General features: G+C 57.1%; 1 protein-coding gene across 1 annotated transcript in view; it reads right to left on the bottom strand.

The window, feature by feature from the left end:
* MYO15A (myosin XVA) overlaps window positions 1-14,954 on the bottom strand; it is an 80,303-nt gene that overhangs the window by 24,148 nt on the left and 41,201 nt on the right. The window contains 13 exon segments of the mRNA XM_030578690.1: window positions 25-107; window positions 509-582; window positions 1,528-1,600; window positions 2,857-2,929; window positions 3,843-3,985; window positions 4,310-4,515; window positions 7,387-7,498; window positions 8,002-8,143; window positions 9,095-9,213; window positions 9,880-9,995; window positions 10,558-10,633; window positions 11,733-11,792; window positions 12,837-12,958. Of these exon segments, the coding sequence (XP_030434550.1) occupies window positions 25-107; window positions 509-582; window positions 1,528-1,600; window positions 2,857-2,929; window positions 3,843-3,985; window positions 4,310-4,515; window positions 7,387-7,498; window positions 8,002-8,143; window positions 9,095-9,213; window positions 9,880-9,995; window positions 10,558-10,633; window positions 11,733-11,792; window positions 12,837-12,958 (1,399 nt within the window).

Genomic DNA, 14,954 nt, shown 5'->3' with positions numbered 1-14,954 from the left:
CGGGAAGGGGAGGGACTTGCTCACATCTTGGGGCTGGTGTTATCTGTGGTCTGCTTGAGGATCTGGCAATACACTTCATCCCTCATGACCTCCTGGTCAGTGCACAGCTGGAGACAGAAAGGCACAGGTGGGGGTCACTGCCCTGGTGCTGGGGAGCCCCCTGCCCCTCCAGCTGTTCCACACTCCCCCACCGTGCCAGCCGCCATCCCACCCCCCTGCTGCTGTGTCGGAGGGGTGCAGTTTGCAGGCTGCTCCTGGGGCCTCTCCAGGGCCATGTGGCTTGTTCCCTCGCTGGCCAATATGCAGCCGTCTGCTTCCATCTTCAGCCTCCTCCCTGCTTAGCTGCAGACTGTGGGGCAGGGGTTCGGGCTGGGAGCTGCAGGCAGGCCCACGAGCTGAGCGCTGCCCTCGCTACCCACCACCAGCCCTGGGGCTGCAGGGCAGGGCCACCCCACTAACTCAGAGAGCCCCCCGGGGCTCCTGCTCTGCTCCCCAGGGAGGGAGGTACCTTGAGCACAGCACAGACGACGTCCAGCTCCGTCTGCCCCTTGAGAGGCCAGTCGCCCATGAACTTCATCACAGCTGGGGATGACAAACCAACGCACGATGACAGGCTCCATCTCCCCTCGCCCCGAGCAGGAGGGTGGCTTTCCTGGCTCTGGACCCGCTGGGTCGGTCCTGTGACTCGCAAGAGAGCAGGTCACAGTGCCCCAGATGGGGGGAGGGGCTGAGGAGTTCACAGCACCCCCACACCAGTGCGGGAGGAGGGTCAAATGAAACCCAGAGCCACCAAACCTCCTGGCTCTCTTCCAGTGGGCTGTCCCTCCCCGGCCCCCGTGGGCTCTCCTTCCCTGGCTCCTGTGGGCTCTCCCTCCCCGGCCCCAGTCCCAGGCGCCTCCTGAAGCACTGGCTCCCGGATTCCTAGTTTCTCACTGACTCACTGGTTGCCAGCCCCACGGAAACTGCCAGATCTGGGCCCACAGGCTGGCCTGAGCCTGCTCCTGAGTAGGGGCAGCAGAGATTCCAGTGCCCCACCATGGGGTGAGGTCTTTGAGCTTCACTGCCCCTGCCCCACATGCGGCGTAGGGAGGCGGAGGGCAGGCCACAGTGCCCTATGTGGGGTGGAGGGGGGCAGAAGGCAGACCACAGTGCCCCATGTGGGGTGGAGGGGGGCAGAGGGCAGGCTGCGGCGCCCCACGTGGGGGGCAGGGGCGGGCAGGTTCACAGGGGTTGAGTTTTCAGCTGGACTCTTACTAACAAACCCAAGGCTTTAGGGCATCCCACGAAACAGGCAATGGCACAAGCAGGCTGCCCCGTGCTGAGCACGTCGCTCTCAGACGCCCCTGAGCGGCTGACACCAGAGATCAAAGGCAGGAACGAACCCTGCCTCCGTGGGGTTAAACAGCACAAGGGGACAGACCAGGGGAAATGAACTGGTCCAAGACAAGTACCAGGGCCCCTCCCACCGTGGTGGCCCAGCGCCCGTTCCCCCGAGCACCCCAGGGAGATGCAGCACCTCCCACGCACCTTGGAAGGCCTCGGCTGCGGCTCTGTTCAGGCAGCTGTCGGTGAATTTGATCAGCGACTCCTGGAGTGGGCACTGGCCGGGGAGAGCAGAAGCAGAGCTTGTGTTAGTTACCAGCAGGGAACGCCGGTGGGCTTAGCAGCTGAGCTTGCCAAGCCCTATGCTCAGTGAGCCCGCAGGCGCCAAGCCCCTGCCATCGGTTTAGCAGAGCCACAGCCTCCAGCCCCTCACTGCAACTGGAGATCAACCAACCGGATGATGGCACCTATCCACACATAGCAATACCCCGATCCTCTCTGCCCAGCCGCCCGAGAGTACCACAGAGCGGCACTGAACGACTGGCCTCCCAGGTGGAAAGAAGGGTTGGGAGGAAGGGGGGACACACAGAGCCCCTGGCAGGGAGGAGATTGGGGGGGGGACAGGAAAATGGGGGCACAGGAAGAATGAGGGTGCACAGAGCCCCTGGCATGGGGGAGGGGCAGGAGGAGGGTGCACAGTTCCACATCAGGCAGGGGCCCCACCAGAAAGACACGGAGCGAAGAGCCTAGCCCGAGAGAGGCACAGGGCGCTATGGTACGTCCCTTGGTCTCATGCCAGCCCATGAGCTGAGTTTACAGGTGTCTGAATGAGGAATGCAAATGGTGCATTACTACAGATACCCTGCAGGGACCAGCAGCTCAGGCAGAGCCATTAACACAGCCAGGAAACAGCCTGAGATCTGGTTTGCATCCACAGCCGGCAGGCGTCCTCTGGAACCAATGAGTGTCTATCCCACACTACACAGGCATCCCCAGCAAACCCACACTGCACCTGCCTGTGGAAATGGATCCTGACCGTATCAGACACCGCTGGAGACCAAGCTCCTCCATTGAGTCACAGATCAGGTTCAGCCTGACCTTCCCGCCTGCAGGGACCATCTGCCGTCTCCTGTCTCCGTGGCCTGCTCAGCCTCTGACCTGTCTCAGCTTGGCTGATTGCAAATGACTGCAATGGACTTGCATCTCCTAGCAGCCAAATGGAGTCCACGTGTTCATATCACAGAGGTCATCAAACAGCCTTCTGTTCCCACCAGTGGATTCGAACCAACAGCCCAGAGAGGAGAGACTCTCTAGCACTTTAGCAGGGCCAGGAGCTAATCTGGCCTCCCTCTGGGTTGGCTCCATGTGGAGGCGGTAAGAGGGCCAGCAGGCCCGGTGCCTTTTCCAGCAGGGGCTGCCCTAACGCAAAGGGGGCAGGCAACAGCCTGAAATCGGCAGGTGGTGAGGCTAGGGGGCTGCCCTGCTCTGCTCTCCAACAAAGAGCATGCGCAGTGAGCTAGGGATCCCCATTACCTTGGTGAATTTCAGCATCTCCGCTATGTCCGGCGAGTCCTTCCCTTTCCGGGATTTCTGCTTGCAGGAATCCCTGGAATAAATCGCAGAAAGAGAATGACAGGTCCCTCTCTGGGCACGAGCTGCTGGGGGTTGGGACGGGGGATCTCTCGGGGGTCAGCACATCTGCCTCCCCCATGGATAGGAGCTGTGGGCCCAAGAACAACCTCCCTTCTGCTGCTGCAATTGCAAAATCCGTGCCTGAAGTCAGGGGCAGCTCCAGGCACCAGCGCTCCAAGCGTGTGCCTGGGGCGGCAAGCCACTGGGGGCGCTCTGCCGGTCGCCGTGAGGGTGGCAGGCAGGGTGCCTTCGGCAGCATGCCTGCGGAGGGTCCGCTAGTCCTGCGGCTTCGATGGATCTCCCGCAGTCTGGTCCCGCAGCTTCGGCAGACCCTCCGTGCTTGGGGCGGCAAACTGTCTAGAGCTGCCCCTGCCTGAAGTTCTGGCACCTGCCACAAACCGCAGGCTCCCATATGAGAGTCTGATGAGCAGAACTACCCCAGCTGACACGCAAGTGCTAGCATTGATGGCTGCAGCTCCCACACAGGCCAATGACGATGCAAGTGCAGGCAGGAGGCTGCGCTGGGAACAGTGCCAGGTGAGCAGTAGGACAAGGGCCAGGCATGCAGCTGGACTGACCGGAAAGCCCGTCAGTGCAGTTCCATAATCAGCTAGAGAGGTCGCTCTCAAGCAATACCAGGCCCTTCCTTCTCTGTATTCTGCCTCCGCAGGCAGCCCTTGGGCGGGGCACTGAGCCTGGGTCCGCAGCGGGGCAGTCAGCCCCAGGATGCCAACCAGGGGTCAGGTAGCGCCACGGAGGATGGTGCTTTCTGTGACATGGCTACTGTCCCACTGGGAACTGGGCTGAACCCCACCAAACTCATTGCACACAGGGTCACGGGAGGCTGGAAGGTTAAAGGTCACTCCCTCCCCTCGGCCAGCACTCACGTCTTCATCCTCTGCGCCGCCCGGAAATACTTCTTGGCAAACTCCTGCATGGGGAACTGCCTGCCCTGTAGGGCACCGTCCCCAGGAAGCTCGCTGCCATACTCCTCCACGCTCTCCGCATAGTCGCTGCCCATGGGGTACACCTGGGGAGAAGGGGACCATGGGCTGCAGGGGATGCAATGCGCACTTGTGCTGCCAGCGTACGACTCCATGGATCCTAGAACCATTAACCCTCAGAGGAGCTACAGACACTGCAGCTGCATCCTCCTGGTGCCCACTGATCAGTGCCCCACCCTGTGCCAGCTGCAATGTCTCCCTCCCCAGTTAGCCTCCTACCCAGCTGCTTAACCAGCCCCGAGGATCAAGCCCACCCCGCCACCCACCCCAACCAACTCCCCACCCACCCCAGTCCTCTGAGAGCTCCCAGTTTCCAGCACTGCAAGGGTTACTTGGGGACAGTCCCTTACCTCGATCTTCCTGTCCAGCTCCTGAGCCACGGCCGTGGAGGCCACGGCCACTGCCACGGCCGCCGAGGCCGCCACCTTGCCCTGCTTGTTCTTGGGTTCCTCTTTCCTGTCTGCTGGCAGCTGGATAAAATCTGGGGCTGCCACAGGCTGGACGTACTCAGCAGGGAAGCGCCCCGACCTCCCATGGATGGCACCGAATTTCCACCCTGCACCGGGACATGTTGTTAACAGCCTAGTGCTCAGACACACACTCCAGCCAGGCTTATACACCCCTTCCTGTCGCGCCGGGCCCGGTTATCGGTCCATCCAATCCCATACGCTCCTGCCTGCTGCGCCATGCCCAGTTATCAGTCCATCCAGCCCCATACGCTCCTGCCTACTGTGGCACGCTCAGTTATCAGTTCATCCAGCCCCGTACGCCCTCCCTGCCGCACTGGGCCTGGTTATCGGTCCATCTAGCCCCGTACGCCCCTCCCTACCGCACCACACCCGGTTATCGGTCCATCCAGCCCCATATGCTCCTGCCTGCTGCGCCACGCCCGGTTATCGGTCCATCCAGCCCTGTATGCACCTCCCTACCGCACCACACCCGGTTATCGGTCCATCCAGCCCTGTACGCCCTTCTCTACCCCACCACGCCCAGTTATCGGTCCATCCAGCCCCATATGCTCCTGCCTGCTGTGCCACGCCCAGTTATCAGTTCATCTAGTCCCGTACACCCTCCCTGCCGCACTGGGCCTGGTTATCAGTCCATCTAGCCCCGTACGTCCCTCCCTACCGCACCACACCCGGTTTTCGGTCCATCCAGCCCCATATGCTTCTGCCTGCTGCCCCACACCTGGTTATCGGTCCATCCAGCCCTGTATGCACCTCCCTACCGCACCAGACCTGGCTATCATTCCATCCAGCCCTGTACGCCCTTCTCTACCCCACCACGCCTGGTTATCGGTCCATCCAGCCCTGTATGCACCTTCCTACCGCACCAGACCTGGCTATCATTCCATCCAGCCCTGTACGCCCTTCTCTACCCCACCATGCCTGGTTATCGGTCCATCCAGTCCCATATGCTCCTGCCTGTTGCGCCACACCTGGTTATCGGTTCGTCCAGCCCTGTATGCACCTCCCTACCGCACCACACCCGGTTCTCGGTCCATCCAGCCCCATATGCCCCGCCCTGTCACACCAGGCCCGGTTATTGGTCTATCCAGCCCCATTTCTTGCCTCCCTTCTCTAGCATTTTAGACCTGTCCATTCAAACCAGCACCCCATACCCTGCTGCCCTAGATCAGACATGTTGTCTCTCAAATCCAGCATCTGCCTGCAGCAGTGGCCAATGCCTGGGGCTTGCTAGGGAGGCGCAAACTCCCCATAAAGACATCACATAGCCAGAGCTGTGATTGCATTCAGGGAGGGAAAGGAAGGTTCCTTCCTGACCTCTGCAGAGACCTGTCCTGAAGCACAAGATTTGATTCTCCATATCTCACCATAAACACAGCCAGCCCCCTTTGAAAATCCAGCCACAGCGGTTGACTGGGAATGGCTGGTATTTAGACCCATATACGCTTCCTTTTGCACAGCACTCTTAAACAAGGGGTGTGGGGCCCATGCACACTGCACATACCATCCCGTCCTGCATGCAGCAATCTGTTGTTCTCCTGGGGTTAGCTAGAGCTTCCCCCCAGAGACTGGATGGGCTAGGGACCAGGATTACATGCACAGAGCAGATACAGGAGCGGGCAGATACAGTAGGGGAAGCAATGTGGTTACAGTTATGGGCTGTTATCGAGAGCATGGCCAAGGGGGCTGTTAGGACTCCAGCCAGTTCTACAACGGCTTCTCCGTACACAGAGTCTGGAGGCCATTGGACAAATAACCCCCATGCCCTGCACTCAGCATACCCCCTAGAGTGGCAATCGCTGGAGGAGCGTGCCCCATACAAAACCGCCCCTAGGATGGCATAACACATCCTCTCCAGATGCACTTGTGCCAATTCCTGTCCGTTCCCCATTAGCATCCGGGTGAGCGCGCTCTGCTCAGGCTAATGCCCATGGTGAGCTGGTGCTAATGGGTTTCTCAGGGGCTGGAATGTGCTCGTCTCTCCTGGGGAGCTCTGTTTCTCTTTGGTGGACACGGCAGAGGTCCAGCTTCCCCAATCTCTTGCCAGAGCCCTGGCACAGACACCACTAGAGGAGCAGCTGGAAATCTGACAGCAGCCTGTGCCCTTAGGCCCGTGCATGGGAAATGGATCATCAGCACCACAAGCACAGGCTTTTACAGCTCAGGCTAAAGCAGGAACTCCATTTGCTGGTAGTGATAGTAGGCGCTTGTCCTGTATATGGACTGGCCCCTGGGGGGCGATAAAACACAGTACGTCAGTGTGTTACAGTGACAGAAAGAGACAGGCCAGGCTACATGCCCTGACCTGGTGCTTTGATCCAGCCCCAGGCAGCAGAATGGGGTCTGGCCATGTGGGCTGCAGTGGGGTCCTTGAGATTCATTGCCGGGAGGGGGGCTGGAGAGCACACGCTTTGTCAGAGGGGAGGGGCGAGCTGGCTCCAGAGAAGAGAGCCCCGCAGGAGAATGGGCGCAGGGGGACAGGGCTCACGCAGGGACAGCACAACATGACACTCCAGAGCCACCCACCAAAGTCCTGGGTGCCCCTCTTCAGCTCCTCCAGGTACGTCACCTTCTTGCGGACCACACATCCATGCCAGTGGTCTGTGGGGAGGGGACAGCCTCAGGGCACCGCGGCACCCACCCAACCAGCTCCATCCCCCCAGGCTGCCCAAGAGTGACCAGGGCTGGGGAGGGATCCGGGCAGGACTCTGCTCTCGGGAGAGGTGGCTGGCAGCGTTCCCTTTGTGGGCCCCAGCGCTATAGGGGGTGGGTGGCCCAGGAGGTTATAAGCCCAGAAGGACAGGGCTGGGTGGTCCCATTCAGCTCATCGTGCTCATGCAGGGGAAAGGGGCCCCTGCTAAGACACTCCTTTCCTCTCCTTTGCAAACCGCCCCGTGACTCCCCAAAGGTGGCTCCCAGCAGAGGGTGCAGCAGCGCCAAGAGCGTCCCGCGCTGCTCACCTCTTTCAGGCTGCTCCAGCGGCTGCAAGTGGATGATGTCCCCCTTGTGGAAGCTCAACAGGCTCCTGTCGTCTGTAACGTAGCTCTTCACGGCAACCACGTACTGCGAGTCCTGGCACGTGGGAGAGGGGCTGGGTTTGGTGCTGCTGCGGGAGGTTGTGCATGCACACACACACACAGAATACACTCATACATCCAACACCCCGCTCACATTCAGAATACAATGACACAAAGACACACCAAGCTCAGAGTATAACTGCACAATCAAACACACACACAGCCTGCTCAGAGTACAACACCCCCTGCCACACACACAAACACTACCCCTAGCTGAACACACTTATATACAACTGTGGCCAGGTGACCGGTTCTGGGGCTCTGTATGGAGGTGCAGAGCTCTCCGGCTGATTCACTCTGGTAGCCAGACCAGGGGGCTCTCATTGGCACCAAGACAGAAGTATAAAAGCTTGAGCTTTTCTAAGGCAAAGGTGAGCAGGGTGAGAGACAGGGCAGTATCTCATAGCATGTGCATGCTGGAGACCCTGCCCCATGGACTGGGTGTGGGAGATGTCAAGAGAGGCCATTCTGGCTCCATTCCCACGGTCGGCCTCTCACCTTCTTGAGCTCCGTGATGAAATAGTCGATCATGGCCTTCACCTGGGGGGCTCTGGGGGAGAAGAGGATGAGCTTCTCGTTGGTCAGATTGAACTCCAGCATGTGCTTGGAGGGGATGGTCACGAACAGGATATCGGTGTAGCTGCGGAGGGGAAGGACGGGGTTAAAAACCAGGGTAGGAGAGCACAGCTGAGAAAGCCAGAGGGCTGGGCAGAGCAGCGAGGGGGAGAGTAGTCTTACTGCCAGACCAAGGGCAGAACTAAGATGCCACATATGCCTCCCATGCGCCATGTTCTCCAGCCACTGGACCCTGGCTGTTTGCCATGGACTTGGGTGGAGCTGAGGGGACTAGGAGTCAGGAGTCCTGGCTCGTAGGGCTGGGCTCCATGGGGAGTGAGGGGCAGAGCTGGGGGGGCCTGGGGCCTGTCCTTTATTCCATCACTGGGAGTGAGCAGTGGACGCACACCAGGACTGTATACAGCGAAGGATAAATCACACTTTGGAGCCTCTCCTCGTGGGGATCCCAAAGCGCCACAGGCACTGACCCCCTGGGTCGGTAGGCATGTGTTGGTGTGTACATAGGCACGTGTCTGTGGGCTCGTGTGTATAGAGGTGTGTGCAGAGGTGCATGTGTGTGTCTATATGCATTTGTGTCTCTGTGCATCCACGCGTGCTTATATGTTTGTGTGTGTATATACAGGGGTGTGTGTATGGTTGTGTGTGTGTGTGTGTATGGTTGTGTGTGCGTTACTGCTCACAGCGCTTTGCAAAGGGAGCTCGCAGGCCTGATTTGCACAGGGAAGAGGCTCTGTCTAATTGAATCCATTAAAGCAATTCCTTCAACCCTGCACCCGCTGTTCATTGGCAAGGAACCGCCAGGCCCTTGGCTGGAGGCTGGAATTGCCTGGCGTGGTGTGCCAGTGACAGTGCCAGGCAGCATGTGCCCAGCCTGACCCTCCAGCACAGCGGGGTGCTGGCAGCCACATGCCAATCCTTCTCCACAGGTGCACGCAGGGCTGGCTCCTCTGCTTGCATCCCCTTCCTGAGAGCTGCAGGAGTCCCAGCCCTAGTGGGCCAGCTGCCCTGGCCTTACCTGTAGCCCCGCAGCACCCGTAGCTGCTCCCCTGGCATGTTGGTGCCCTTGACCAGCCGCAGCAGTTTAATCCCCGTGTGAGACACTGCCAGGATCTGCACCCCAGTGCCAACACTGCCCTGGGGATAGAAGGAAAGAGGGTACAAGACAAACCAATGAGTATCAGCACCCACCCCATGCAGCGGGGACTGGCACGCAGGGCCGGCTTCAGGCACCAGCTAAAGCAGCAGGTGCTTGGGGCGGCCAATACCAAGGGGCGGCATTCTAGCCGCTATCGGGGCAGCATGTCCTGGTCTTTGGCAGTAATTTGGCGGCGGGTCCCTCAGTCCCTCTCGGAGTGAAGGCCCTGCCGCCGAATTGCCGCCGAAGAGTGGAGCGGTGCGATGGTGCTGCCATGGCTTTTTTAAATTTTTTTTTTGCCACTTGAAGTGGCAGAAAACCTGGAGCCAGACCTGCTGTCATGGTAGCAGTGCTGGGCAGAGACCTTCTGCTGTGGAAATGCAGGGAACCAGCCTGATTCACCCCAAAAAACCCAGGAGCACTGACAATTCTGGCCCCTGGGATCTTCCTGGGCTCTGTCTCTAAATCCACAATGGCCTCAGGCCTGTGGACAATCTGACAGTCCCCGGAAGGAGGTTTGCATCCCCTGGCCAGCACAGAGCAGCGGTTATGGGCAGCAGAGGCATCAGACCTGATTGAGTATATCAGGGTCTGCTGCTGAGACCTGTCCCAGCCCCTAGACTATCCCCATGCTCCCTCCTGCTGGGCGTGGGGCAGGCCCTTACCGTGGCGGGGAAGAGGCGGGAGAAGTAAACCTCCCAGCTGTCCCGGGCTGCAATCACAATCTCCTTCTTAACGCTGTCGTCGGCCACTGGGCTGAATGAGTCTAGCTTGTTTTCCGCTGTGGTGAGAAACACACGTCCCCCACCCCCGCCCCGAGAGAGATGTCAGGTGCTGGCTCCCCCTCCCCGGCCAAAGCGGATCTGCTGCTGGGGCAAGGGAATCTGGGCACAGGGGTCCAGCTGGAGAACAAGGACTTCCCCAGGGGGTATGAGCTCTGCTCTTTGCTGTGGTACGGCCCCAGACAGCATGGGACAGAGCAGGTGTTCCCCACCAGCACAAAAGACAACAGCTCCTTGTCGCTGCCAGGGACCCAATCTTCCCACGGGGACTGGGAGACCCCTTAATGCCCAGGGCAGGCCAAGCACAAGCAGAACTTCTGACATTCGAGTCCCAGCTCAGACTAAACCCTGGCCCAAGAGGTGAGAGGCTGTGGGGGCCAAACCCGATGGCAAACCTCCCGTCGCCTTCCAGGAGGGAAGCTTTGCCCTACGCACTAGACATCCCCTGCCCCAAGGAAGAGCAGGGAAGTTGGGCTGGAGAGAGGAGGCCATCACCCCCAGCGGTGGGAAGGCCAGCCCCTTGGCGTAACGCAGGACTCAGTGGGCAGGACTGGGCGTTACCGAAGAGGGATCTCATGTGCAGCTGCTCCTCCGGGGTGATCCTAAGGCAAGCGTCGGAGAGCGTGTCGTGGAAGATCTGAGGGGGGAACCCACGATGTTTTGGTTAGGAGCTTCAGGGCCGAGGCCTCTGTGTCCCTGATGCAGCCTCACTGACTCCTTCCTGTAAGACCTATCCCCCACCCATTGTCACAGTACAGGGGTCAGGACATTGGCCCAGCCTCCCTGAAGCCTCTCAATCCTGCTGCTGAACAGGCTGCAAAGGGCAGAGTTTACCTGAAACACACCACTCCCAGGTGTCAATACTGCTGGGGAAAGGTTCAGTGGGTCCTGAACCCACCTGCGTTTAACAGAGGTGGGAGTGGCTCTTCACAGAGGACCTAGGGTGTGGGCTGAGCAGTCCTCATGGAGGAACCTTGGGAACAACCCAGCCCAGTGACAAGGCATGGGCTGGACTGTACATTCCTTTTATGAATAAGGCCAAGTCCTAGGCAAGGGAATAAGTAGATCTGAGTCACTACAGCTTGCATGGCCTGTGCTTGAACAGGGCAGGGAAGCTGCTGGCTCCCAGGGGCGTTGCTGAGTAAGAGGAGGCATTTCCTGCAGAAGGACAGACTAGGAAACAGAAGTCGCGTTGCACATCTATGGGTCTGGGTTCCTCCTACCCCAGGGTCTGCCTGAACCCGGGATTCCGCAGCATGCCTACACCCCGCCCAGACTTTGAGGGAATACAAGCAGACTGAGCTGACAATGCTTTGACTTTCTCAAGTGCTCCCTGCTGAGGATCTCAAGGCATTTCCCGAATGTTCTTTAGCCCTCGCAACCATTCTGTGGGGAACTATCTCTGCTGTACATATGGGGAGAGGGAGACAGGGATAGGGGCTGGTTCACTCAAGTTCACATGGCGAGTTTGTAAAAGCAGCAAAGAATCCAGTGGCACCGTATAGACCAACAGACTGTTGGTCTATAAGGTGCCACAGGATTCTTTGTTGCTTTTACAGATCCAGACTAACACGGCTACCTCTCTGATACATGGCGAGTTTGTGACCTAGCCAGGAACAGAACCCAGGAGTCCTGACTCTCAGCTCTGGACTTTAAGCCAGAAACTATCCTTCCCTCTTATAATACAGACAACTCTACAGCAGAAAAAGCTCTGGATCTGGAGCCTGGAACCTGACCTGTCTGAAAATGAGATCCAGCAACAAAGGGTTGTTGAAGTTATCCTTAGGATAGAACACCTGCAAGGAAAGAGATCAGAGGGGCATGGTCAGGTGCGGAAAGATCCATTAGTGAACAATTCCCTCAGCCTGTGTTACTAGCTGCTGAGATCAGTGAACCCAAAAGGATTTTCACTGCTTAGGCCCTTTTTTTCATTCCTCCATTACACTCAAAGCAGGACAGGAACTCTGGGTGACATTTTAAGCGTCTGCGTAACTTAGCACTTACATCCCATCGAATCTGAAGTGCCTCGGCCACTTTGGAAAATAGGACTTAGGCTTTTAGGCACTTTTGAAAAGGCTACCTCAAGACTAGTCAATTTCACCTCTATTCACTTACCAGGGAACGCGTCGGTGAATACTGCAGCTAAAGACGGGAAGACGCACAAAACTCTTTCTGTTAATAACGGGTGGGGGGGGGGGGGGGGCTGGGGAGCCTTTTTATTTTAATAAAGAATTTAAATTTTAGGCCTCAGCTCCCTGACCATGTCCCTTTGAGGGAAAGTTTCCCTGATTTGGTACATCTGAGAGGCAGTAATGGGCCTGCCTGTGATGTGATACTGATGGCCTCCAGTAGAGTGAGGACCTGCTCCCTGACTGGAACCTCTGGGAGTTACCACAATAACAAATCACTCATAAATCGTAATGATATCACTCATGTTAACGACACCCCCTCCCACAGTAGCCAGTGAGCCCTTCTGCTCTGGGGTCTCCTGCCATATCCACAGTAACACCTCTCCACTCTCTTTCATTCAGTATCACAGCCTTGCAAGCTCCCCTCCCCTTCTAAAGAATCCCAGGGCGGCTGGATCTGTTTGGAACATAAGTTCCTAAGGAGAAAAAGGACTCGGAAACGCACTTTCCCCTCCATGGGGGCGCTTGCCCCTCAGTAGCCTTAACAACCACTAGATGGCAATGTTCCCTCACCGAAACAGAGAAGGGGGAGTTTTCAGGCCAGTTCTTTTGGGGCTCAGGATCTGGCCTGGGCACTGATTTCCCCTGGCCTGGTGGGTCTGGTGGAAGAGGGAGGAGGGGGCTGTGTGGAGCTGTGCCCCAGGCAAGTACCTCTTTCCTGATGTATATCTTCCAGGACACGTTGCGGTAGGCATAGCACTCCTCGCTGTAGCACCGGTGCAGCTGTGTCTGGACCTGCTCATGCTCGGCTGGGAGCTCCCGGGAGACTGGGACTGAAAAGAGATTGAGGGCAGAGTGCTCACAGGCAGCAGGGTTAGGTGTTAGTACCATTACATGAGGCGCTGGTGAGACCTCATCTGGAATACTGTGTGCAGTTCTGGTCTTCCATGTTTAAGAAGGATGAATTCAGACTGGAACAGGTTCAGAGAAGGGCTACTGGGGCAATCAAGGAATGGAAAACCTGTCTTATGAAAGGAGCAAAGAGCTTGGCTTGTTTAGCCTAACCAAAAGAAGGCTGAGGGGAGATATGATTGCTCTCTATAAATATATCAGAGGGATAAATACCAGGGAGGGAGAGGAATTATTTAAGATCAGAACCAATGTGGACACAAGAACAAATGGATATAAACTGGCCATCAGGAAGTTTAGACTTGAAATTAAACAAAGGTTTCTAACCATCAGAGGAGTGAAGTTCTGGAACAGCCTTCCAAGGGGAGCAGTGGGGGCAAAAGACATATCTGGCTTTAAGACTAAGCTTGATAAGTTTATGGAGGGGATGGTATAACGGGATAGCCTAATTCTGGCAATTAATTGATCTTTGACTATTAGCGGTAAATATGCCCAATGGCCTGTGATGGGATGGGATCTGAGTTACTACAGAGAATTCTTTCCTGAGTGTCTGGCTGCTGAGTCTTGCCCACATGCTCAGGGTTTAACTGATTGCCATATTTGGGGTCGGGAAAGAATTTTCCTCCAGGGCAGATTTGCAGAGGCCCTGGGGGTTTTTCACCTTCCTTTGAAGCATGAGGTACGGGTCACTTGCTGGAGGAGTCTCTGCACCTTGAAGTCATTAAACCACAAGTTGAGGACTTCAATAGCTCAGACATAGGTCAGAGGTTTGTTACAGGAGTGGGTGGGTGGGTGAGATTCTGTGGCCTGCGTTGTGCAGGAGGTCAGACTAGAAGATCATCATGGTCCTTCTGACCTTGAAGTCTATGAGTCACTGTGGATGCAGGGGGAAGACCATTAGCTGGACCACAGCTATTTCCTACTGCACCAGGGCAAATCAGGCCTATGCTGTCTATCCATCCTACTTAACCTGCCCCCTACCCCGAAGCATCTGGGCACCTCGCAGCCTTCAATGCATTTCTCCTCCCAACCTCCTGGGGGGCAGGGCAGTGCTATGGTCACTACAGGGGGAACGAAGGCACAGAAAGACTAAGTGACTTATCCAGGGTCCCTCACAGGAAGTCTGTAGCAGAACAGGAAACAACCTGGGTTTCCTGAGTTCTCAGCCAATGCACTAACCACTGCACCAACCTGCCACCAGCGGGCTGGTATCAGTGCAGCTACATGTGTGGCAAAGCCTACAAGTTTCTGCCCCCATGGGATCTGGTATGTATTGGTGCAGGGATACCGCCCAGCCTGTTCCTTCTCCTTTGTTCCACATTGTGCCCAGACTAACGCTCTCTTGGATTTATGGTGCATCTTTTATCCTGAAGGATCTCAACGCACCTTACAAAGTTAAGATGATACACAAGGATCGGTTCGCCCACCACTAAAATGCAACCTCTGGAATGGAAGGCAGCAGGTGTGTAAGAGCAACACAGCACAACTGTTTAATACATGAAGTGATGGGGAAGGCTATGTCCAACTGAAATTGCAGGGAGGGTTTAGTGAAGCAGGATGTCATTACTCAAGGGGGAATTTAATCTGGGCATCAGGGTTTTGCCCTTTGATCCCAGGCTCAACTCTTGCAGAAGATACCAGGGGATCTTTAATGGCCATAAACCATCAGGAGCTTGGCTTAACCCCTCTTCAGAAATGGTTTGATACTCTCCCATGCTTCCTGATCTCACCAGGGAATCGATCATATCCCCTGAAACATGAGGATCAAGAGCTCTGGCCACTTTTTCTCCCTAGCGTCACTGCCTTCACTGCTAGGAAAACCTCTGAAAATATCCTGGCTGCAGGGCAGTCGGTGAGGGAACGGCAGCCACTTGCCCAGCCGTCTCCTTCAGAACCTGGCAGGACAGTGTGAGGCTCCAG

This window comes from Gopherus evgoodei, chromosome 10, assembly GCF_007399415.2.
Source record: "Gopherus evgoodei ecotype Sinaloan lineage chromosome 10, rGopEvg1_v1.p, whole genome shotgun sequence".
Taxonomy (NCBI): Eukaryota; Metazoa; Chordata; order Testudines; family Testudinidae; genus Gopherus; species Gopherus evgoodei.
This window is presented reverse-complemented; position numbering and strand designations above follow the sequence as displayed.